This window comes from Aedes aegypti, chromosome 2, assembly GCF_002204515.2.
Source record: "Aedes aegypti strain LVP_AGWG chromosome 2, AaegL5.0 Primary Assembly, whole genome shotgun sequence".
NCBI classification, from domain to species: domain Eukaryota; kingdom Metazoa; phylum Arthropoda; class Insecta; order Diptera; family Culicidae; genus Aedes; species Aedes aegypti.
This window is the reverse complement of record NC_035108.1, coordinates 680,658-707,352: the sequence shown is the minus strand read 5'-3', so window position 1 is coordinate 707,352 and position 26,695 is coordinate 680,658. Positions and strand designations below refer to the sequence as shown.

Here is a 26,695-nt window from a genome sequence, read left to right as displayed (position 1 = left end):
AAACTTAAAATAAGAAGATGAGAAACGTTTACCAACTATTTCTCCAGTTTTGTGCATTTGAAAACGTGAGTAGGGGCACAAGTCGGCCATTGTGACGGCCATCTTTGGATTCCGAGATGTTTCACCTTAAATATGTGATTGATTAAACCCTTCGTCGTCGAAAAAATGTATGGAAATATTGATTCAATTGAAATTATATTGCAATTGAAAAATTGAATTTTTCATGCAATTGAAACCAAATCGTGTTTTTGTTGATAATTTGTGAAGCACAGACAGGCTGACACAGGTATTATTAGGTAGTATGATACAATATACATTAGTCTACAGGAACCCGATAATGTTCGCCGTTTAGACAACCACTGTATAAAATAATACAAGGAGCAGTCGCTCCGTAGTATAACCTGCATCTACTTAGTGAATTTGGAACGTTTTTCGCAATCTACATTGCAATTTTGATGTTTGTTTAACAGGCCTCAACTCGGTTTCCGTCAGATAAAGAAATGAGGCCTTTTTGAGAAAAGGCCGCATTTGCGATGAATATCCTGGTTAGCGGAAAATGAGATGGGGCCTTTTGGAAAAATGTTATTTTTTCAATTTTTTGCATATTTTTAAATTACTATGAGCCATTTTACGAGACGTTTCGGAACAGCTGATCGCCGCAACGGCGTCAATTGACAGGAGACCTGGGATTAAATCCAGCGTGATTTTCAATAACGCCTCATCTTACCAAACGAGGACATGGAGAAAATGACAAAAATTAGATCCAAAAATGTTCGTTACTGCAACATTACACCTAGTTATTGTATCAGCTACCTCTTTGTTACCCATATTGCACATAAAAAAGCACTTTTGTGATCAGAAATATTTTAATAATTTTTCTCCATTTAAGTTTTCGCCTGGATGAAAAGCTACGCTAGAAATGCGCACAGTCATCAACCATCATCATCGCGAAAACTGACGCCGATGATTGAAAAATCCCAGGTCTCCTGTCATTTGACCAGGCTTCGTAAAATGGCTTATTGTATGTTTTAGTAAGATTAGGCTCTTATACACTGAAATCAGCAGAAACCCGATTTGTTTACATTTTGGACTTGAGGCCTTTTCAATTGTTGGTCTTGAAATGATTAGCATACATTTTATAAAACAATTAGTTAAGGTTAAGTACATCTTCTCTTGTTCGTTGGTGGTCATTGTCTATCAAATTGTCGCTAATCTAAAGACGCTAATAATGACCAAAAGAATCTAAAGACTCGGAAGTAGAAAACTGCTCCTCAATATGACGAAGTGTTCCCTACTTCAAAATATACTTTACTGAATGATACTGATACTATCGGTCAAACTTTAACTCTAACAGTACAACTCGAAAGAACAGCCTGTAGCTCAAATAAAGGAAAATCATTGGTGAAAACGTTTACACTGGCATTATACAAAATAGAAAGAACAGCCGATGATTGAAAGAATAAAAAATCACTGATAAAAATGTTAGTAGTTATTACGCCGACAATTATTTTAACACTGCGAAGAAAACTTCGCTTGTCGTACATAGAACGAGAAAGACGGAATTTCAGGCTCAAATTCGCGAGCATCCTTATAGAATTTCTTGATGTGCATCACTGCCTCTAGGGGAAGTATCGCATTCGGGGTAATGTGTCATTCGAGGCAACGTTGCGTTCGGGGAGATGGTTTTCAGTTACTTCCCTGAACCGACAAAACCGACATTTTATAAGAACAAAACTGCTGCACAGGCTGTTTTCACGCAACAACGACTTTTTTAGGAGACTAGAATTCGTCGGCAAACATAAAATCAATGATACCTCAGGAAGATCCGTTTTTGGAATGGATTCAATTTTTATTTACACAAATGAATTGCATCTACTGCAGCGGTTGCAGCAGAATTACATTTTCTCATTCCATTGGATACTATATATAATTGAATTTAATATACACACATCCGCATACTGTCTAGACTTCGGTAGTTTATTGTTCAACATTGTTTTAGGATTACTTTGCTTATGATTTTCACTGTATTGTTATACTCTGAATTGTTTTTCCACCTTCGTAATAACAGATTAATAGAATACATCAGCATTTATCTATAAACCAATAAAGTACGATACCCGAACCATATGTACAACAAACATAACGTTTCTTTCAACTTCCACGTGGCATAATGACGATGTATGAGCGTTAATACTTGTTTGCTAGGACAAAAGTCGCCTCAGTAAGTAATGCTGGCATTGGATGGCGGCTTTTGATTTACCATAGGTATGAGGACATGCATTGCCGAATTTATGAAGTGAGATGTTTGTTCGCACGAGCCGACCAATAAGGAACATAACAAAATCCATCCTTTTTATGTGGTTTAAACTTTTGTATTTTGATCTTCTTATTTTCCTCACAAAGTTGTGCTTCTTGTAACGACATTTTGAATTAGAATATATTCTCTGGAACGGTAAAAATAGATCAGTTGTCTGTAAAACACTTTTCTCGCTCGTTTCTCGCTTTCTTCTCACACGGAAAATAAATCAATAATTATCGGTAATCATCTTAAACAAAGTTTTAGTTATCCTATTCTTGCAATAATCTACTTAACTTACAATCAAAATTAGGTAAAATAATCAACAGTTAAACATAGTGACGGAAAGTAGTCAATAGTTGGGAATTTTGATTAACGGATTGTTGTTTCACACCATTGTTTCGTTCCGTTTTTGGGGGATCCTCCGGGGCACCACCAGGGTTTGTTCTTTAGTTCTCGGCTGAACGTCGTAGGTCTTAGAAGGAGGGGATCGCGGAACACGCTGAAGCTGAAGAAGATTGATGAACGACGCAGATGATGGATGACGACGACGGCGGCGGACTTGTCCTATAGGCTGGCTGATTCTCCACACATGCTTGCTGGACTTGATTTGGGCTGGATTGGACCGGGATGTGTACTCTATGGGATGCACCTTAGACCTTGTTCTCGACCATGTCAATATTCAGCTTGTAATACACGTACGGATAGTATTCCGATTGTCCGAATCCAAGGCCGGGAATGTCGACGTTCTAGGTTGGAAGAGAGCAAGAAAAATTACATTATGAATACAAGTTTCTGGGAGTTGAGAGAGGTCACCAATAAAGCGTTTGTTAATATCTTCAGAAAAATGAACAAAAACAAGTTGGGTACAACAATCGAAAAAAATCGCCTTGTCTATCAGATTTACTTTGCACAACGCTTTGAACGATACAGTCGAGTATCCTTTTTTTGTAATGCAGATATAGATTAACCATGTATCCTATGGTAGCTCTAGAGACAAACTGAATAAGATGAATATAGTTCAAATTAATTAACTCATTACGCGTGGTAAAGATGGATAAATTATGGATGAAATTATTAAAATAAGTCCACGTGCTCGGCACGTGGTGACCCAATAATTTAGAAGGTTCTTCTTCTTCTTCTTCTTGGCATTAACGTCCGCACTGGGACAGAGCCTGCTTCTCAGCTTAGTGTTCTTATGAGCACTTCCACAGTTATTAACTGAGAGTTTTCTCTGCCAAAGTTGTCATTTTCGCATTCGTGTATCGTATGGCAGGTACGATTATACTCTATGCCTAGGGAAGTCAAGGAAATTTCCATTACGAAAAGATCCTAGACCGTCCGGGATTCGAACCCAGACACCTTCAGCATGGCGTTGCTTTGTAGCCGCGGGCTCTAACCACTCGGCTAAGGAAGGCCCTATAATTTAGAAGGTTACAAGTTCCGAATTCATATCCCCGCAGATCATGCAGACTCAGTTCTTAACCTATAAGCATATCCATCCGTCTCTTATATGCACAAACGCGCGCAGAGCGAGTGCGATTTATTTACTGTTTGCGTATCATACCTACATCGCTACCACAAAAATGTATTGTAGAAGAGTAAAGATGCGGGAAGGTTATCAACGTGTCGTTCGCATTCAAGTGACGACATGATTACTACAGATAGGCAGCAGAGCACGAGGATTTTTTCCATAATTTCACCCATAATTTATCCATCTTTGCCAAGCGTAATGAGTTAGTTAATTTGAAAACCATGCGGATTGGATTACCGAACAGCTCAATATAAACGTCAATTTGAATATAATTCTTTTCTCATTAGATCAATCTTATAGTAAACTATATGTTTCAATCTTATAGACAACTAATTGTTTCAACAGTTGGATTATTGCTAAAAATCCAAATCACTATCGATACACAACTGACAAATTCACATAATTTCGAAAAATGTATTTGAAACTATGTTTGTTTAAGCACAGTTCTTTAAAACGATATTTTCGTATAGGAATAGTTGACTAACTTCGTGAGAAAGAGAGGGTTAAGATTCATTGGCCGAGATAGCGCCAAGCACTGATGCAATAGTTAAAGAGCTCGGGGTCAATTAGTTTTCATACATCAGATGGCTGTTTCTACTTCTAGCTATGAGCTTCGAAATTGTTAAGATTGCTTATCTAACCTATGACCCAGTGACGACATTTGTAAGACGACATTTAGGCCATCGTTTCAGTTAGTATGACATGGGACAAGCCTGGTGTGGTAATTAGAACATATGCCTCTCACGCCGAAAACCAGGAATCGAATGCCATAGCCACTTATAACGTCAATGGTATAGTGACGACTTCTTTCGGAGGGGAAGTAAAGCTGCTATTTCTGAGATAGACTATAGTCTGTTAGATAAGTTATAAGATGTTCAAACAAGTATTTCTCGTGTATCTTTTCAAAAGGACCTATCAAACATTGAGAGGTTCCCTTTGATTACTTTGTCTTTAATCAATAACTGTGCCACATTAAAGTCGTCTTTTTTTTGTATGAAATGCTAGCCAAGGACTAGTATTGCACTGTTTGAATCGAAAGAGAGTGAGAGAGGAGAGAGCAAGGATAGAAATATAGTGATCATAACAAAATCCAAGATGCACCGCGGTTGTTCTTTATCATAAAAGCATATGTAGCAACAACCATAAACCTACGGTCATCAAGTTGTCTCCACAAGCTCCGCTCCGCGAATAACATGTTGAAATTTTTTGGAAGATTTCATGGTAGTACTATTACTACTTTACTCGAGTCTAGTACACAACACTAAAGATGGCCTTACACTTGAGGTCGAAATACGCGTATCTGTCAAAGAATATAAACTTTAGTGGAATTAAATTGTATAGTACTGAATTCGGGTTTTCATTCATCTATAGGGTAGATGTACCAATAGTAGAGGTACTAAGCATGATTGAAGTTCATTTAACCGCTTTAATTCAAGAAGCGCAATTAATGTACATGTTAATGTTGTAACGGGAAGTGACAACCATTTACTTAATGTGAAAAATAATTTCATCGCAGTAATCCACGGCATGTCAGTGAAAAATACTACCTCCACTATTGGTACACTGTTCCTTTAGTTGCGGTATATTTTTAATTTGTGTTCCTATAGTTGCGGTATCCGTTGTTTTCTTATGGGAACCTCCACTATAGGAACACTTTACCGCAACTATTGGTACAAGTAAGAAAAGTTTTAGCAATTTTAGTGATATTTCATCAATTTTAAAGCAATTTGAACACTCTTTTCAATTATTCCGTGTATTAACAAGCCAATACGTCGATTGGCAGTGTCGGTTCTGTAGCTAATGTAATGAAATCAGTGAAAACGGCAGTACCGCAACTATAGAAACACCCACAACTTAGGGAACACTCAGCCTAGGTAATCCACTAAACAGCTTGAAAATAAAATATCATGTTTGATAAACTCAAATCTTTTCTTGAGTAGTACAGTATAAATCCCATCTGCTCCTGGAGATTTGAAAGAAGCAAAGTTATTGGATCAATTCAGGAGTTTTGAAACAGGGAACCGGAGCCAGAGATTCGTAACTACATGAAAAAGCATTGAATACCTAGGTGTGTATTGAATAAACATTTTACATCTTCTTAATCAGAAAAAGTGAAGTCATCAAAATCCTTAGATTTTACAAGGATTTTGTTCAGCCAACTGACTTCAATCAAACTGGAAATATGTGTACAAAGGTTTTCCTTACCGGCAGATCGAAGAGCATGCTTGTAAGCCTTGCGAGCAGACTTGAATGATTCAGATCATCAACCCCTTCCACATTGTCTGTTAAGTTACATTAGAATGTTCAAAGAAGATGTACCGTTAAGTCACCATTCACCGTGCACATATACTAATTCCTACAGAATTTTCATACAAATTTCACAAATGATTCTTTTGTCAGCAAAATAAGATAAAACTGATGAAATGAAGTAGTTCTTGTCACAAAACATTTTGAAAAACCTAGGTTAGGTAGTCAAAATCATGTGAAATCTGTTTAATAATGGGATTTTGCAATACTCTTAGTAGAAACGCTAAAAACTAACTTTATTCATTTTAACGTTAGAGTATCATAATTTCAACAAGTTTTCGCTGTAGATACTTCTAGTAAGATGTACTTCATCGTATGAGCCATGAGATTTTATGCAAACGGTGAATGGACCCTTTTCAATATTTATGGTTCCTATTACCGTGCATATAAAAGGTTTGAAGTTATTGGGTAATATTGGATTTATTATTATGTCGTTATTTAACTACTTCATATTTAGTTTTTGAGCAAATATGAAATGGTTTGGACAATATAGTCAAACCTCCTATAACGATTTTGATGGAAAAATAATGATTTAGCCATTTTTTTTCAACTTTCTATGGCTTTTATTGTAAAATAAGATTTGAGTAGGGGGACACGGGGCAGTATGGACACCCTAAGGAATTTGCCTATTTTGACTGTAAAAACATGAATTTTATACTGTTTTTTATGTGCAGTCTGCTTTTTAAAGTTCTTGAGCATTTGTTAAACATGGTTACATAATCAGGAAAAAATTATTTTGTTTTCAAAAAAAGGTTTAAAAAAAGCTTATATTTGGTAGTCGCCATCAAGCTAGCGGGGCAAAGTGGAGACCCCCATGGGGCAGTATGGACACCTCAATGTTTATAGGAAAATTGTGCTGCGATCGTTCTCAAAACCTCGGATAATGAAGTACATATTCAGGAAACCATAGTGACAGGTCACCGAGCCACTGAACATATGATTAAAATCGATTTACGACATTTTTCGTAGAGATGCTTTCAATATTGCCTCCAGGTTAGTTTTAATTAAGAATTGTCGATTTTCAACCGATTTGTGGTTCCACTTCATAATTATTGCATTGAATGCTAAATATTTTTGGATAATTTTGTGTTTGAAGTTATATTTCTTCCTCTTTGAAGCGCCAGCTCTACTTTGCCACCCGGTGTCCATATTGCCCCAACAGTATAAGAAATTTCCATATAAGTTTTTCAATGTCTTAAAGTACCAGAAAAAAATCTACTATATTTTTGAATATAGCATAAATAATTGAAGATTCAATCAAGAGCTATATTATCGGTCAACTTACAGTCATTTGCTTCTGAAACCTCATTTAGTGAGGTGTGAATGTTATAATTTTCGAACCAAATAAAATCATGCTCAATTTTTCGATTTAAAATCAATGTTTTGAACATTTTTTCTGAAATTTTAGTGGATAGTTTACTCTTCCGATAGGCAACTGAAATATTGTTTGCATTGAAAGTGTAAAAGTATTCGCCTATGCAAAGATACAGGGGGTGTCCATTCTGCCCCGGGTGTCCATACTGCCCCCGGTACCCCTACCCTTAAAAATGAGTGCGCACACTACTAGCAACATATTTGCTCCACCAACAACGTTTCTTCAAGATACAAAATTAAATCATGACAAAACCTACACGCACGGTAAATGGTGCACCAGCGTGCACGATGAATGGTGACATAGAACGGTACGAGGCGACCTTAACATTATAATTGTAAACATAATTTTTGAGTAATTTTTTGTTATGCATAACTGAGTTTATATTTTTCTCTGAATCATGGTATAATAACACGTTTCGTAGTGGTTCGCTTTTAATGATTTGGAACAAATGTAAAATTTTTTGAAGCGCAGAATTCTTTTAAATGCACGGTGAATGGTAGCTTGACGGTAGCATGATAATGATTCCTCTTCTGATCCATGCCAATTTGTCACCTCGTGACTGATTCTGTAGAGCGTTATGTCTAACACTTCTAGTAGATACCATGAATGTTGGGCGAATCCAAGATCCATCAGACTAGAACCTCTTAAATTATTATCTGAGCTGCCCCAGATGACGTGATGAGCTTTGGCATCACAAGTTCGCCATTTTATGTTCACTGAAAGTAGCAAAAATTTGGTCCACAAGATTGCCTAGATAGAAGTTCCCCTTTCGAAAGTAAGGTTCTTGAACTAGCGATTTTTGGGCAGTACTTTTAGTAGCGTTTTTTGACAGTACATTTAGCATAAGTCTGCAAAGATTGATCGTTGATGTTCTTTTATGCTAAAGATTGATCTGAGCTATCCTAACCGTAGCCACTACTAAAACTAAACAGGTTTAAGCTTTTTGCAGTCTCAGCACAAAAAAGACCAGCAACGAAAAAAAAAAACAGATCGGTATCTATTGAAAATCGATCTATTGAAAACACTGTGTAAAACGCATAATGTGAAACCATATAGGTGATACTTTAAAGTGAACAACAACATATTCATAATCCCATTATTAAGCTTCACGGGGGTATGGAGCACGGTAAGTATGGAGCCGCATCCCACCATGAATTAGGGGGTCACCTGTGGGGCGGGCCTTTACCACCAGAGTTCGTAGTGCTAATTCTTAGACAATTGATACAATCAGCTGATCGGGAAAAGGAGGTTAATAGGGTCAGGCGGAGTAAAATGGCCATTGCATTATGGGTCATCTCTGATTTGAGCTTGAAAATCAAATTTTGATCCCAATTACCTTAGGAACTCCCAAAAGATGCTTCAACTAGCCACCACCGTGAAAACCTTGCAAAAATCTGTCTTTATACTTCATATATTCACGAAAATATGAAAAATTGTTGCTACTACGAAAATCTTATACGATTTTGGAAGTAAGAATTAGCATTGTATAACATGTTGTCTATTTTATTGAGTTTTTTTTTCACAGCAGTTCTTCTTCTACTATTGCTGTTCTATAGGAGACCCATACTGCCCTTATGATGATTCAGCAGTAAGACGCGCTTATATGCTTGCAATTTTATGCAAATTTAGAACACAATAGGTTTTAGAAAGCCACCCAAAATGAAGAGATTCAAGCTGCCGAAAACACAACGAGTCACATTATTTTTTTTTATGTAACCAGCCACAAAATACCAACGGAAATTTTGATTAATTGATTATCCAGGAATCAAAAAAGCTCCGCGACTACAGAGCAACTTTATACAGAAGGTTGTAACTTGCGCTTCTGAACCACTGTGTTGGCAAGCCGCTCAGCTCGTGTGAGTGATATAAAATGTGCTCTAAACCTCTGAAGCCAACGCAGTAGTTTGAGTTAAGCTTTGATCATGTTCACGTCACTACACAATCAAAATAGGTACTACACACAACAAATCATCGGATCAAGTCTCTTAATCTCCAATGGGTGTATTATTACATTAATGAATGCCCTTTACTGGCATATACCAGATTTGCTAGTATGTCCGAAACATAGTTTTGGGAACTTGAAATCAGAAGACACAGTGTGTTTGTTTGACAAATTGAGACATGAATTTGCGAAAAAATACGCGTTCTAGTGAGACTCGAACTCACGACTCCGTGTACGCTAGACCGGCGCTTTAACCAACTAAGCTACAGAACACCTTATAATTCTGCGGAATAGAAAGCCAAACTGAATCCGAGTACTAACTATGAACACATCTCTTTTCGCAAATCCATGTCTCTTTCGGACTTAGATGCCAAACCCCCACCACGCTCACGTTTGTATCTCCCGATCGCAAGTGAGAGCGAATTGTTTATGGATGCTGAGTTCTTACGCTCTACAGCCGCATACCTATAAGCCGAACACTTTCGGCACGAAATTCAGTATGCGTTGAGCTCTCAGTGCGGTCGCACGCTCTACGACCAATTGCGCCAGGAGGACGCAACTCGGGATACATTAATGAATGCCCTTTACTGGCATATACCAGATTTGCTAGTATGTCCGAAACATAGTTTTGGGAACTTGAAATCAGAAGACACAGTGTGTTTGTTTGACAAATTGAGACATGAATTTGCGAAAAAATACGCGTTCTAGTGAGACTCGAACTCACGACTCCGTGTACGCTAGACCGGCGCTTTAACCAACTAAGCTACAGAACAGTTTGGCTTTCTATTCCGCAGAATTATAAGGTGTTCTGTAGCTTAGTTGGTTAAAGCGCCGGTCTAGCGTACACGGAGTCGTGAGTTCGAGTCTCACTAGAACGCGTATTTTTTCGCAAATTCATGTCTCAATTTGTCAAACAAACACACTGTGTCTTCTGATTTCAAGTTCCCAAAACTATGTTTCGGACATACTAGCAAATCTGGTATATGCCAGTAAAGGGCATTCATTAATGTATCCCGAGTTGCGTCCTCCTGGCGCAATTGGTCGTAGAGCGTGCGACCGCACTGAGAGCTCAACGCATACTGAATTTCGTGCCGAAAGTGTTCGGCTTATAGGTATGCGGCTGTAGAGCGTAAGAACTCAGCATCCATAAACAATTCGCTCTCACTTGCGATCGGGAGATACAAACGTGAGCGTGGTGGGGGTTTGGCATCTAAGTCCGAAAGAGACATGGATTTGCGAAAAGAGATGTGTTCATAGTTAGTACTCGGATTCAGTTTGGCTTTCTATTCCGCAGAATTATAAGGTGTTCTGTAGCTTAGTTGGTTAAAGCGCCGGTCTAGCGTACACGGAGTCGTGAGTTCGAGTCTCACTAGAACGCGTATTTTTTCGCAAATTCATGTCTCAATTTGTCAAACAAACACACTGTGTCTTCTGATTTCAAGTTCCCAAAACTATGTTTCGGACATACTAGCAAATCTGGTATATGCCAGTAAAGGGCATTCATTAATGTATCCCGAGTTGCGTCCTCCTGGCGCAATTGGTCGTAGAGCGTGCGACCGCACTGAGAGCTCAACGCATACTGAATTTCGTGCCGAAAGTGTTCGGCTTATAGGTATGCGGCTGTAGAGCGTAAGAACTCAGCATCCATAAACAATTCGCTCTCACTTGCGATCGGGAGATACAAACGTGAGCGTGGTGGGGGTTTGGCATCTAAGTCCGAAAGAGACATGGATTTGCGAAAAGAGATGTGTTCATAGTTAGTACTCGGATTCAGTTTGGCTTTCTATTCCGCAGAATTATAAGGTGTTCTGTAGCTTAGTTGGTTAAAGCGCCGGTCTAGCGTACACGGAGTCGTGAGTTCGAGTCTCACTAGAACGCGTATTTTTTCGCAAATTCATGTCTCAATTTGTCAAACAAACACACTGTGTCTTCTGATTTCAAGTTCCCAAAACTATGGGTGTATTATTATTACTGTTTGATGGATATACTCGCATAACAATGGGACTGTTATGCGAGTATATCCACTGTATATGGGATTTCTTATATAAAAAGGCCATAGTGATAGCGATGGGTCACAACACATGTAGAGATCCAACACAAGCCGTTTTATCTGGATCAGTGCCAAACGACAACTTTTCGCAGGCCACTCAGTCTACATCTCATGCTCGGACTAAAAAGGAGAATCTATGCTACGCTGCCATGATATAACCCGTACCTACGGAGTAATTAGCAGCAGAGTGCATGTGAAGTTATCAAAAGTTGTGTTCTCAAAAGTTGTTTGAACTCTGACCAGAGTGAGTCCGTTGTAGTTCAATGGGGAAGGTGATGATACAAAGTTTAGTAATTTCTTGTTCGAAGAAATCAGCAAGCACCATTTGGGAATGTCGGTTGCTTTTGCGCTTAACTGCCCGCAAAGCTAATAGCTTACCAAGCAGTGGAGAAGTGTTCCATCTGTTCAATTTCCGATCGGTCAAGGATCTTTTCGTAGTGGGAATTTCCTTGATTTCCCAAACGAATGGGAAACGGTAACTTTGGCAAGGAATGCTATAAGTTAATAACAGTGGAAGTGCATATTGCTAAGCTGATAAGCAGGTTCTGCGCCAATAAGGACGTATAAAATATGTGGAAACACGCGGGAACTGTTTGGAAAATCATCCAGATATTATTTCAATAACGCATTGAGGGATTAAATCAAAACAAGTGTAAGAGATAAAACAAAAACTCACGTCTGCGTTTCCTCCGGACGACGCCGCTGATCCATCCAAATGTCCGTACAACTGCATAAGGACGTCCCTCAGACGCTTGGTGTTCTTCTTGTTGGGATGAATAAGAATGGCCTGGAAATTGACTGGCAAACCGTATCTGCAAAACAAAATCATACTTTTTAGTGGTTCTCCGTTAACGAAATGTGAAAAAATGACCCGTTACCTTAGAACGGATTCTACGAACACACGAAGGGCTTTCACGTGGATCCATGCACAGAAGCATTCGCTAAAGTTGACCTTCAGCCATCTGACGAGGGGACCCTGTTGACAAAAAAGGAACAATCTTCATTACGAAAGCCAGCGATCATCAAGCTTCCGTGAACACTTACAAACTGTTTCTTCTTGTCCGTCACCAGTTTGGTGATTTCGTTCTTGCCGGCAGCCAACTCCTCCTCGTTGTACGTAAACTCACGAACGACAAACTTGCGCTCACGGGCGTGCAATTTGAACTCGTCCACAACCTTCTTGAACAGCGTAACGGTGCACAGCGCGTAGTCATTGTCCTGGGTGATCAGCTGCGATGAACGTGGCACGATCATGTCGGTGATCTTCTCGTAGTTGGCGTTCCAGTCATTGACCATTTGCCTACACAGATAATTAGGGTTAGTTTCGATCTGACACAGTTATCGCAATTTCTTACTTGGGCACGATCACCAGCAGTGTGGTCAAATATTCTGAATCTAGGATGAAGTGTTCCCGTTTGACCAGATCCGCCAAATTACGCGTCAACAAGCTTCCTCTGTAACGGAAAGATGATTAAATGATGATCGATGAACGCACGTTGCAAACCCTTACGTCTGCTTCTTTTCCAGATTTTGCAGATTTCCTTTCAGATTGTTGTAGGCAGCGGATTTGGTCTTAAGATCCGCATCGATCTGACCAACCTGTTTCGAGATGATGTCGGCAATGTTGCGGAGCGATTGCTTCGTTGGGTACTTGGCCAGATCCCACTGGAAACGGGTAATGTAGGTGGTCAGGTCATCTAGCGAAAGGTAGGAAAATGGAAACAGAACGGGAATTAATGTCAACGCCAGGAAATTGTTCTCGAGTATCTCAACTACAAGAAGACAACTGTATGAGGAAACATTTTCGGCACACATTTTTTGTAAAGCGAGGGTCTATATTATTTTATAAAAAGTCTCAGCTTTGACTCACTTCTGCTAGAAAATATAAACTGATCATTTGCTGCCAACTTTCAACTGCTTCCAACGAAAGAAAATTGAAACGTAACAAAAGCTGATTAACACAAGGTATCGAATCGGTAAGAACGGGAACATGGATTTGCGTGCAACTCAATGGACAGACCTATCGGATCAGAGCTACGATTTGTGAAAGGAGCTACGAAGGATGGATCAGGATATTGAAGGGATAAAACTGTAAGTATATGTATATTTTTATTGATTGCAGTGAAGAAATGCCAGAAAGCTTAAATGTGCATAGAGATCTTGAACTGGTGGGTGTGACAAAAATGGCATAACTCAAGGTGGGACCCAAATTGAAACGGTGGGTGCAGAGAGGTGTGTTGCAGTAGAGAAGAAAGAGATCTATAAAAAAGAATAGTCAGATATGTAGAAAATACATGTGTAACAGAGAAAGTAACAGAGAATGTGAACCAGGTGTCTGACCTGGACTGATCGGGCCGTATAGGGAAGGCACCGCACCATTCCTAGTGGACGTGGTAGTGTTAGTAGTAGCGACAGCTGAGTTACTAAAATTTCCACCATAAATCTCTTGTTCCATTGCTTCCGGACTGGATCGTCCTTGACTGCCACAACAGCTGCTTACCGGTGAAGACCGGAATGGCAAACTTCCACCAGTCGTACCACCGCAAATGTGACTGGACGAGCGGCTCCTAGTGGTACACAACGATAGATAGGTGGGTTTTGAACGGTTTACAAAAAAAAGGTTCATCTGGATCGATATGAGTGATGACAGAGACTCGCAATAAGTGAACAACACAAACACATCACATCAAATGATGATCGAGACCCCATAGGATCACGCTGTGGACTATTCCTACATGGAAGATGAAGTTGATGTAACCAATTCGCTGGTGATCTGTACAGACAAAGAATTCCAATTTTTGAATAGGAGTGATACACAAATTATGTTATTAAAAATATACACATCATATCTCAATATTATTATGTTTTGAGTATGGGTGGGAAGGTAGTCAAGCCTAATAAGACCATCTTTCATCAGTTTTAATCGTAACATATTTTGTGCATGACTCCTCAATTGAAACATAGATGTATGAGAGGAACCATCCAAATCTATGGCGAACTTTTACATTAACTACAAAAAAGACGTCCAATACGGAAAACAAATAACAAATTACAGTCGATACTTGGCAATTCGTTAAAAAAGGGATTCCAGAACATGAGGACTGTATTTCTTATCACATTCTTATCGCCATCGTTCTTATAGTTTCTCTCAAACCGAGACGTAGACCATAGAATGCACAATAAATGTAAAAGGAGCTTATCAGGTGTAACTACATTTTTTCTTTATACGAGAGAAATTCAATGTCATGAAAAAAACAAACTCCATGGATCTGTTACGTTGTTAAATAAAATCATCCTTATACGTGTTTTTGGAAGAACCGCAACAATAACTCCCAAACGGAAGGAGATAGCAATTTCCTTCACGCATCAAATTACGCATTTTTTAAGCTCTGAAAATGTTTCATGAACTACTTTGATGAGATATTAGAATTGAAAACGCAGGAGTCATAAAACCAGTTTTGTTTGGACCACTCTATGTCGCTGTAAAAAAAAAAGCTCTAGATTGGTCAATATAAGAGATACAAAAAATGGTTAAATGGCTAAGTAAGCATGAATTAATACTATAATTTCTAGAAATAATAAAGTAAGTTATACCATTTCTATGGAAATATGGACCATCCTAATTTTCAATAGCACCAAACAAAGGGCCTAACTAATACAAATAACTTTGTGGAAAATCGTTTTCGTCCAATGTTTCATTCTAATGCTCAAAATGCATCTTCCGCGGAAAACTGCTTTCTGGATCACTGTGCATTGGGAGCAGGTGTTTTATTGACAACAATACCCGAATATATTATGATGATAGTGTTCCACAGGTTTGGAGCTTATTTAGATGGGTTTTAATCAGAGCTGGGAAAAGTTCTGAAATTCACACTACAGTAGGCAAGCGTAGCAAATCACAGTCAGCGGAGCCGGTGAAACTCACGCGTATCGCTGCTGTAGGCAAAATGCCTTGGAAATAGCAAAACACCCGATGCTAAGGGCAACCCAAAACTACTGTAGAAAAATGTTCTATTTCCCGCTGCATTTCCCGCATTTACAGCCTTCAATGACACTACTTATTTAAGAAATTCATGTACCCAACATAGGCTACTTGATGATATTCACAATTTTGAACTACTGTATTAGAAGAGCCACGTGATTTTCGCAACAACTCAAGCCTACTACTATTACCATTCCCAGCACTGGTTTTTATTATGCACTGTTATAGTGGTTCTCATGATGAGTTGCGGATGATGATTGCTCAAGAGAGAGATACTCTCTCTCATTTTCGATACTGTTTCTCATAATTCAACCCCTATGTTTCATTCATAATATCCCTCTTTCACAAGCCCACATCGCAAATAATTCTGAAGTTAGAAGTATGTTCAAAAAATTAATCTTTAATTATATTTTCTTCTAAGAACTGACCCTTAATAAATTTATAATTGTGAGGCCACTGTAATCATTGAGAACCGTATAAGGTTATAATACGCCCTCCCAAGGGCAAAACGCAAACGATGTGTAATCATATTTTCGTATGCAATAAGCTTTAATCTTTTGAAAACGAAATGGGACCCATTACTCGGTTGGGGCATATTACACTGGGTTACAATAAATTGAGTTATACATACTATGTTAGTTTTATTGGAACGATGAAACTTTTGATATTATAAGAAAACCTAAGCAAGAAGAGCACATCAATAGAAACGATAAAACAGAGAGTAAAAAATGTAAATTACTTGATAATATGGGAACGAGCTTTACACAGCAGATATAAGATATCTACATCATAGTGAGATTGTTTTGTAAATGACGATGGTGAATAATATTTTTAAGCGAAAGCGTTTTTTTTTTGTGGGACATTGAAATGAACGGCACAAGTTTTCCCGGAGATTCATTTCCTACAGATTTTGGCTGGTACACTATTATGAGTCACTTGGTCACGATGGTTAGTCACTCAATTTAACATCGTAATTAAAATGCAAATGACCTATAATAGTGGGTGACCCATAATAGTATAACCACTGTATATGAATTTTAGAAAATTCTACCACATATCGAAATCCAATAATTTAACCAATTTTAGTATTTTTGTCGGAAAAGTTTCTCGAGAAATTTCACACATAAAAAACTTACAATTGAATTCAGTAACAAACAGTCAATTTGTCATAAAACAATAATCCCTCCTAAATCCTTCAAAAAATATATACAAATAGTCGACGAATTATATACAAAATTCGTTATTTTTTTGGTTCCTGCTCAACAATGCAGTATCAACAGTACATGTAAGCCCGTATAACAGTACACAACGAGATGTACGAAATCAGAAACGAAACGACAAATAGGTGCGTGAGTCGCAATATCACTGTCTCATGGATTGCCAGTACCTGGATTTGTGCGAGCTTTTGCGCCTATGGAACCACCATTCGAAGCTACTTTCGTGATCATGGTCACGATCGTGGTCCGGCTCGGGGTCGGACGAAAGCACATTACAATTGCTACTGTGACTGCGTTTCCTGGCACCGAAAAATAAAGGAACATTTGCCGTTGTGGACTGAGGGTGTGGTGATTGCTGTTTTTGACACTCTAAACTGTCGGTGATTTCAACGATTACCGGAGAGTCAGGCATCGAACCCGAAGCGACACAAACGCAGGACGATGAATCCATGTCCCGCTCTGAACCGGATGCCGACGAATTTGTATGATGGGAACAATAACCGCAGCTCGAATTTGTGCCATGATTGCTGAGGTCAGTACAGGAACGACGCTGTTGAAGCTGTTGCTGACTCGTAGACGACAAAGTGTTGAAACAATTATCTCCGGGATCATTCAGTGGAGACTCGTCAGGCGGTCCAGGACCTTGTGTTCATTTTTATTTCATGTCATTAGTTAAAATCAATTTGTTTAATGTTTAGCTTGATGGAATAAATTTATCATGAAAGAAGGACCGTGTATTGTTGACGCTAGATGGAAAATGTGTAAAAGGATATCGGGGGATGTGGGCGGGAAAATGTGCAAAATATTGGGAAGGCATGCCGTAACTGAAATCAGAAAACAGCTTCTATTAAGCTTTGGTCATGCATTTTTAAATAAACGAAAGCAACATGTTAATTGAATCTGAGATAATTCAATCACTTTGAAATGAAAACTACTGAAAAACAGTTTATAAATAAAAATTAGAAGATCATCATCGCCAATTTTGAAAGAATAACATTTTATTAAATTTAACTGATTTGAGAGATAAAATTTCAGCTTATGTTAAAATGGGAAAATAAAAACTTAAACATGTTTAAAAATACTCAAGACTCAAATGTCTTGTATGTGTTACGACAATTCGAAGAACTAGTGCAATCGACTAATCAGTTCTTGTTTTATGAAAAGGAGATCAGAAGTATTAGGACTTCCTTTGATAAACTATCAAAATTAGTCCGTACTACGAAGCACAAGAAAAAGACAATTGCTCGTTATTTAAATGTCAATGTTGTACGCATGTTTAAAAGAAATTACACAAGAAATAAGTTTTTGAAGTATAATTTAATCTTTTCGTACCGAAAACATTGTATTTTCGTATGAGATTAGATTACGAAGAAGGAAAATTGATCTTATGACTTGTGATAATATTCGTCAAGTCCAGATTAATAGAATTCATTTAGTTGTGTACTAATAAAATATCATGAATTTCAAGTATTTTATTGACCACGAGTAGAAAGCAATAACCAACAATACATAATATAAAGCAAAAAAATCAAATTAAATTAACGAAACAAGGAATGCAGCAGTTATGAAAGTTTGGTGCGATCGACAGTCTTCCTATCTTTGGCTTGGATGCGATGATGGTTGAAAATTCCTCCAAAAAATCATGTCTGGGTCGAATGTAATTTAGCTCAATGCAAAACACATTATCGAAAACCCCCATAAATATAAAACTTAAGCAAATATCCATACTTACTGTTGTTTGCCTGCAGATTTTCGTACAGCTTATCCCGCTGATCCTCGAGAACGTCCCCCAGGTATGAGGCAATCTTACGTGTCGACTGCTCCACATAGGCGTCGAGCTTGCCCAAGTCATCGGACAAACCGACGAGCTGATCCAGTGTACCGACCTGCAAGACGAATGATCCGATAAGTACATAGAACATGGTGATCTTGACCAGAGCTGCGATCCTACCTTCAAATCCGGAATGTGGAACTTGAAGTTCTCGCAGAGGTTGTTCTGCTTGCTGGTTAAGTTGTTCATCGTTTCCCAGGTTTGCTGACAGGTCTTGTCACCCGGGGCGGATATTAGCCAATACTCGGACATTTTGGTTTGGTCAGTTGGGTTCTACCGTGGAACTGTGTCAGAGGATCGTGCGACAGTTACCTGGAATGTCAGAAGCCACATAATTAGTAATTAGCCAACTTGGTATGTATAAATAATAAATGTACGCCTTGTGCTATAAAAATTTTCCGTAAACTACTATCATCTGCCTAGCAAGAAGATAAAATTTTAAAATGATGCAATTTCGACATTTCCTGATGGTTACTCGTTTCAGCTTCAATGGTATCCCCAGACAACCAAAATGTACGTATAACGAAATCACCTGGAGGCTCTATATGTGCAAAATTTCACTTATAAGATGTTGCGAAACGGCCTTCTACGTACAAAAGTGGAGGCGATATGCGTACATATATTATGTGATGAATAATAACATACAATGCGAGTGTATAAATATTCTACCGAGCTAACCTGTAATATTATGCGACTTAACTTATGATAACAAATGATGATTTGACAGCTGCTACGGATTAATTCGACTTATTTTGTACGTGTGTACGAGACGAAACAAAATGTACAAATGAACTCAGAAAAGAAGTCTTTTATGCGAGGAAACTCATCAATCTGACGAGTTTATCCACGGTGTTTTGCGAGTTTGATGTAATTAGTATGAGTAAACGAATTGTAACGTGAACTTTCATGCGATTTCTGGTTGTCTGGGTCGTACAGTGGAGAATCCTCACAACTCTTAAGAAAGCTCTAGTGAAAGCATACGAGTCTTTATCGCCTAGAATAAGTACTTTTATTGGCTTCTAACCAAGTCAATTTAGGTAGCGTCGTTGAACGATTCGTTCTGTTCTCGATGTTTTTGGATCGCTTCCAGTTAGCGACTTTTTGATTTTGAGCAAACTTATTTTATGTCGTTTGAAACCGTTTGTAAGAATGTCATCTGAAAATCAGACTTGTGGCAAAATAATCAATGTATATTTGCATGATATTTGAATTTGCTGCATCCTCAGTGTGTGGAGGTCTAGTTTTTCGAAGACCTTTGGAGTTTTTGGTAAAGTTCACCGGTTCCTTGTGATTCCGTTGGGTTACATACCTATGAGAGTTCATAATTAGAATTTGGAATCAGCTTCGATCTTAGGAAATATTTAGATTCTTTTTCGAAATTCCAAATTGTCGAAAAAAAAACAAATTTTCCAAGCTGGTAATGTTTGACAGCCTTATCTTAATCATTTTCAAATACTGACTTCATATTTGAGTAGAGCATTTTAGAAGTACTAGGGTCGGTGTTCCCTTAGTGGACAGTCCCCTATAGTCGCACTTGAATTAATGAATTAATTCATAAATTTAAAGCAAAAAATGATCGTATATTAATTTGACAAACAATCCGAACTGCCGTGCATTCAGGTTAACCCCTTCCATAAAATTTTGCATAGTGATCTCATCGACCGTATTCGCCGCCGAACGTCAATTTAATATAAACTGCTGCTCGTTTTCCACGGATTTATTAGTTTTTATTTTGAATTACATCTTATCAAGGCCCAATACCGTTCAATAGAGCGAAGTTCAGGACTGTTGGGAGGATTATGATTTTTGGGTACAAAAACCACGTTTTTCGCATCGTACCACTCGATTGATTTTTACCCATAGTGGCAGCTCGACAAGTCTGGCCAGAACAGCACAGGTCTATTATGTTGCTTCATGAATGGTAATAGCCGCTTTTCGATGCTCTTCTAGACGTAGATCTTATGATTGATGGTTCTCGTAGTGATAAAAATGTCACTTATTGTTACCACACGAGCATATGGCATGCCGGTCGAGGGTGGGGAATTTCGATAGTTTGCTCCTGTCCCGGAAGCTGCTTGAAATCTGCCTTCACATAAGTTTCGTGCGAGAACTTCTGATTCTCTTGCTGCGCGAGAAAAAAAAAATGACACGCTGCTCCTCTAACTTGGACGTCATTTTGAAAACTGAAGAGCAAAAGATGTAAACTCATCATAGCAACCATTGTATATACACTCAACTCACAAATGCAGTATTTCAATAGAAACACAACAATTTGAAGTTGACCAATTATTGCGCGTTTTAGTCTTTAACTATTTGATTAATTGATTGATTCATTGATCTTTTTAGAAGTAGTAAGTAAGAATTGCACTACGATCCAAATGAATAAGGTATATGACCTTGCGCTTATTCTCGAAGTGGACATTTTAGCAGATTTCATATTATAGATCAATAACGATACCGGCTAAGTCCTTACAGTCTGTTGGGATTGGAAAGGAATGTTAGGGTGTAATGATTGTTGCTTCTAGAGACCGAGAATATCTCTGCAACTCCACAATCACCACGGAAAGGATGTATATTAGTGAGTTAGGAAAAGGTTTGGCAATCACCTTTGGTCGGTGATGCATAAGGAAGATAAGGATAAGGATGGATAAGGAGGAAAAATACGACTCTTACTTAAAACTACTTTAGTATTTTTGTCTCGAGATGAAAAGGTTTTGTGGTAGGAGTTTTGAAAAGTACGTCAACATCCATAATGTCGAACCATTCAAAAGATGTTTTAAGTAATGACGATAAAAGAAAAATATACAGTATCGGACATATAAAATACGTCAAAGCCACCTTCCCACACAAAACGGTAAAATTCAGATAGCTATATTTTCGGCGTCTCTCAACCGATTCCTTTTTATACTTCAGGTTTCAAAAGTCAAATTTGCGAGCAAAACAAAAAATTCGTCCAATCAATTTGGCATACCTGTTCATTAAGTAATGAGGAACAAATGTGCTTAAGACTCCAAGACAATTCAACGAATAGTTTTTTTTTTGCAAGATCACTTTTAGTTTCGGTGCATTTCTTTTTGTCAAACTTCAACCCATCTGTAACTTTGGAACCTATAGCCCTTACAAAACTTTATCAACCTGTAATCAATACTCGACTAAACACGAATATCTTTTCGCACTAGCACAATGTGAACCGTGAAACTTCTCGGCGTATTGAAATCGAAACTTCTTGCTTGGGCTTTCTGAAGAACTGCCTATTTCGGTGCAAATGCCTTTACTTGTTCTAGATATTAAGTTGTAATATAGAAACTAATTTATTAGAGGGCATAAAAGATTTTCAGTGGTCAACTAATATAAATTTTGTAGGGCAATTTTATTCAGTTCAATCATTTTATCAGCAATGATTAATTTTGGTCGATCCGATAACACATAAATGGCGGACTTCAACGGACGTAAAATCTGAAGACGATTCAGCTTTCATGTACCGTAATCCGGGGGCAAATTGATCACCGGGAAAGTTCGATCAGGTCGGTACCAAATAGTTTTTTTTTTTTCTTCTAAGGATGCTTAATGTTTCGGTGGCTTCATAGACATTCCATGTTTTCTAGTTATAAAAATGTTATGTAAGCTAAGTGTGGACTAATGAACTCATTTTTAAATGATACAGCATTAAAAGCATATTTTTTGCTCATACATTCGTGAACAACGTGATTATTTCAAAGGTAATTGCCTTCAATTAGGTGTGCAATACAGATATACAAAGTTTAGTTTTGCAATAAAATTATGAAATACACGAGTTGTAACAATGTTGACATCAATTTTAGATTCCGGAGACCCAAATTTAGAAAATAAGGAAATTTTCTATTCCTAAACCTACGTTTTTATACGGTGATCAATTTCTTCCCAATGTGTCATTATAATTTTTTGATAGTAAAACTAATTTTATGAAATGTTAAATCTTATTTCATAAAAAAACGAAACCGGATTATGGTACATAAAGTTTTCAAATAGAATTCATGAACAAGCTTTCAGTGTAATATCCGGTAGAACTCGTGACTAATTTTAATGAGGTTCTGGCTTGATGCTTTGGAAGGCTGTGATAACTTTTTTTAAGGTCAATGGGCAACCTGCCCGTAACGCGGGTAGATCACCTTTTCGAGGTGCGTTACGGGGTAAGATCTACCATATTGTACTCTTGTTGTATCTTTTCTTGTGAATACTTATAAGTAAGGGTCGGAAGAGTATAAGAGAGTAACAAGGCACTAAGACCCACCTATTTGTCCTAGATAATGAGGAGGTCGAAGTGAAAAAATGGCTCAATCAGCATCTGAGGTTGGTTTCACCTCATGAGACAATTTCTTTCCGAGTTCAAGAGTTTATATTTCGATATCTAGGAGGGAAACGATTCCGAATCAGTAGAGTAGCAGACCTCCTAACTTCTAAAATAAGCTTTTTGTTTCAAGGAATCTAAATGTTTCATGGGATGAACCCGTTCACAGTTTCAAAAAACGACTTTGAACCTTATAAGTAGAAGCAATAATTTGATACGCTAGAGTACCGATGCATGGTCAAAATCAGTATCATTCAACCAGCTTAGTGGCCGAACCTGATTAAAGGGGCGCGCTTTTGAGAGTTTAATGGTGACAAACTGTTTTCTCCAAAAGGTATAAATAGCGGTATCTTTTTCTAAAGAGGCTCTATGCGAAATGGTAAAGAATAATATTTGTATAAAAAACGACTACTTCATTATTTCTCAATAGTAATGGAGTAGAACGACATGCACTAAACAAAGGTCACGGGTATACCACAAAAGATCAAAGAAAACTGGTCGCAGTGCTTCATCCCGAACAGAAAAAAAAAACCTCCAATGATTTATTAAGTTTTCCTACAGTAAATTGAAAAATAAAAGAGTGTTTAAAAAAATATCTATTATCTGGATTGAAATCCAGACTAAGAATAAGATGAACACTCCATAACGATCTGTTCTGAATATCTTCAGAAGTGCCAAAGTCTACATAGTGACCCAGACAAATAAGTCGCATAACAATTAACGTAAAGAGTCGTTTACTTGTTCGAATTACATCACACCCGCACAACATAGTTAATGAAATCGTTTGATTGATGAATTTCCTCGCATAGAATGCTATTTTCTGAGTTCATCAGTGCATGTTGTTTCGTTCTGTATAAACGTACAAAGGAAGTCGAATCAATCCGTAGCATTGACAGCTGTTATCATAAACTAAGTCGTACAAAGTAACAGATTAATTCGTCATAAAATTTGTACACTCGCATTGTATGTTAATTTTCATCATATAAATTATGCACATATATCGCCTCCACTTTTGTACGCATAAGGCCTTTTGATGACATCTTATACGGAATCTTTTCACACAAAAACATCACTTAACGCATAAGGTGATTTAGTTGTATGTACATTCTGGTTGTCTGGGGAGGAACTTTCCACGTTCCTTGAGCAAACCAAATCCGAATTATTTTTGGCGAAGGCTTCAAAATGGGCAAATATCGCAAAAGAGAAACATTTTCATATGAATATTTTAAGAAGAATGATACTCCCTAAAACTATTTCTCATACAATTTCTAGCAACATTCCTAGAAACAACATATGACATGAGGGTCTTTTGATAGGGGGTGGGACATTTCGCAAAAAGAACGTTTCGCATACTGATGGCATAATGAACATTTGGCATGATGAGAATTATATGCCTTCTTTGAAATATTACCTTTTCTTGTATGAAACTGCTTTATGCCAAACGTTTGTATGCGTAACGTATTTATGCGAAATTGGTCACCCACTTGAGGTGTTTGAGACGAAACCACCAGATTTTTTTTTTCAAAATTCCATCTTGAGAGCCTCTACAAATTTCTTCAGGAATCTGTCTGTGGATTGTACCAAGAATGTTCTTTTCATGAGCTCAAAAAAAATCTTCGAGTAAAACCTTTCAATTTCAAACATAATCTCTTCCTTAAATTTCCCAAAAAATTATTATCGTTGTTATTTCTACTATAGTGGCACCTCTGTCGAATTCGTCCCAACACGAGAAATTTTAGCTGGATTTCATTCTGAAATATTCGCCAAAACTCTATTATCTTGTTCCTGTATTTATATCGGATACAAATGCACAATGCAGCTGTTAACTTTCATTGATCACAACAACATGTTCTGCATAAATAATAGGTATTCCTCCCTTTTTTCTTTTTCTTGGCATTTCGTCCCGAATGAGCACATCCACAGACATTAAGGGAGAGTTACGTCTTTTACGAAAAATTCTTGGAACGATCGGCAATCGAGCACAAACATCTTCAACATGGCTTTGCTTTATAATCGCCAACGCTTCAACAAGGCTTAATATGGCAAAATTCTACTCCTCCCTGAATTACACAACTTACGTGAAATTATCTAGAAGCTCTTAAAATATACTGTTTAATAAATTTCTGTAGCAATTTCTCAACGGAATTCTAGTAAACATTCTGCTGATTCGTTCGAATAATTTTGAAGCATATCTCTAAACATTCCACAATTTGAATGAAAGTAACTGACACTGAATCCCTTTATAAGAGGATTTTGTGTTTCCTTGACTTGGTCTAATACAAATTTTGACCACATAGTTTTAAATATATTGGCGGTTTAGCTCTTATTGTAGATAGGCACTTAACACCTGCGTTAGATATGCAGTAATGTATATTGTTTCGTAGGTGTTTCGGACCATCTTATTGCTTGGAGATACTCCACGTTTATCTTATTGGTAACTTTCTCGTTTGGCTGCAGCTAAAATCACCTGGTGATTTTAGAACGAAGCCATACCTCAAATTTTCAAGAGCACAATACTTGAGAACCAAACAAGCGCTCTGCGTTGAAAATCTATCCCAATGGTCACCACCAGCAAGCAAGCAATTTGATTGTTTTTCAACGTAAACTGCTGTCAGATTCTCTCGTCTTGTGCACTAGAAAATTTAAATTTTGGCTTCGTTTTATAATCACCTTATAGTAATTCCAATAAATTGATAAGACAAAAAATAGGTAAGCAGGTAGACCGATGTTCATTCTTATAAGATTCTAGAATGCACATAGACAGCAAACTACGAAACCTGTCTGCAATAGATATAGCGGTACAAAACAAACAACGTATTTCTTCATAGACGCTTGGCCACACACTCCGGTTCGGATTAATATTTCATCCTGTGTGTTGTAACATCCAAATTCCACTGCGTCTAGCGGCATGTCGTTAGTGGCAGTCAACCGGTGGGCAGTACGGCTCTGCACCCATTAGTATGATTGTTTTTCTATTGGAAATCAATAAAGGATAACAACAATCATCACGCCAAGTTTTGATCCCTTGCAATGTTTTGAATCACATCGCCTCCCCGAACTTATGCAACCACACAGTAATAGGCACCGTTTTGCCGTTTGATTACAGGGGAACGAGGGAGACAGCCTATACGCGAGTGAGCGAAAAATGGTCAGCTGTTTTGAATGATAAGTCACATGACATATTTTTCCTGCTTTAAAATTACTGAATTCCAGAATTTTAACCACTATTCAGACTATGCTTGATCAAAAGTTATAAGGATTGCCCGAAAAAGTCGAAAACATTGAAAATAGTTAACTGAGGTTGACCCCGTGATTATTGATTTTTCATCTGACACTACTTTTTGTTATCTCTGGATAGGCAAAATTTCAGTGCAAGAAATGCGACAATTACGGAGTTTTTGGAATTGATTTACACTCAAAACTGATCACAATAGCAAGGATTCACATTTACACTACGAATTCCGAGATATAGAGTCCTTCAAAAGACTAATAAGGACTTGAAACCTTCCCTTCCACAGCAATCCTGAGGGATGGTGTTCGACCACTTACTGAAGCCCGTTCAACTAGGCAATGCAATTTTGATGAATCCAACGAACCTGGTTCTCGATTCCCAGCGGGATGTTTCTTTCTAGTGCACTCACACACCGGTGTTCCAGACTCCGATTCCCGATCTACCCACGGGGAACTTGTGACGACGCACTCGCGGAGTTCTACTCGGACTTCAGCGACAAGCGACCACGGACAGGCGAGAAAAACCTTCAACTAGCCTCTACTAGATCTTCTCCACCATTGCAATTCACGTGACAGTCTCTGCGTCAGTGTGTGCATGTCTAC

At 38.0% G+C, this 26,695-nt stretch overlaps 1 protein-coding gene across 3 annotated transcripts; it reads right to left on the bottom strand.

The window, feature by feature from the left end:
- Nucleotides 1–1,824: 1,824 nt before the first annotated feature.
- Nucleotides 1,825–26,695, bottom strand: LOC5566119 (V-type proton ATPase subunit C). Of its 3 annotated transcripts, none has more exons than XM_021839711.1 (11): nt 26,411–26,694; nt 18,655–18,846; nt 18,436–18,589; nt 16,874–17,345; nt 13,845–14,071; nt 13,015–13,201; nt 12,860–12,958; nt 12,549–12,804; nt 12,383–12,480; nt 12,181–12,316; nt 1,825–3,045 (listed from the first exon to the last, which is right to left on the bottom strand). In XM_021839711.1, the coding sequence occupies exons 2-11, from the start codon at nt 18,784–18,786 to the stop codon at nt 2,950–2,952; spliced, it is 1,857 nt and encodes a 618-aa protein (XP_021695403.1). In that variant the 5' UTR covers nt 18,787–18,846; nt 26,411–26,694; the 3' UTR covers nt 1,825–2,949. The 3 variants fall into 3 exon arrangements, with proteins under 3 accessions (XP_021695403.1, XP_021695402.1, XP_021695404.1); XM_021839710.1 differs by having other exon boundaries at nt 26,458–26,694; XM_021839712.1 differs by lacking the exons at nt 13,845–14,071; nt 16,874–17,345 and having other exon boundaries at nt 26,458–26,695.

Bases quoted from the DNA above. Each gene is read 5' to 3' on its own strand.
- LOC5566119 (XM_021839711.1), bottom strand. From the start codon at position 18,786: ATGTCCGAGTATTGGCTAATATCCGCCCCGGGTGACAAGACCTGTCAG. The intron at 14,072-16,873 runs GTACTGGCAATC...GTGTACCACTAG, and splicing joins AAAAGCTCGCACAAATCCAG to GAGCCGCTCGTCCAGTCACA. The intron at 12,317-12,382 runs GTAACGGGTCAT...TTTGTTTTGCAG, and splicing joins TTCGTAGAATCCGTTCTAAG to ATACGGTTTGCCAGTCAATT.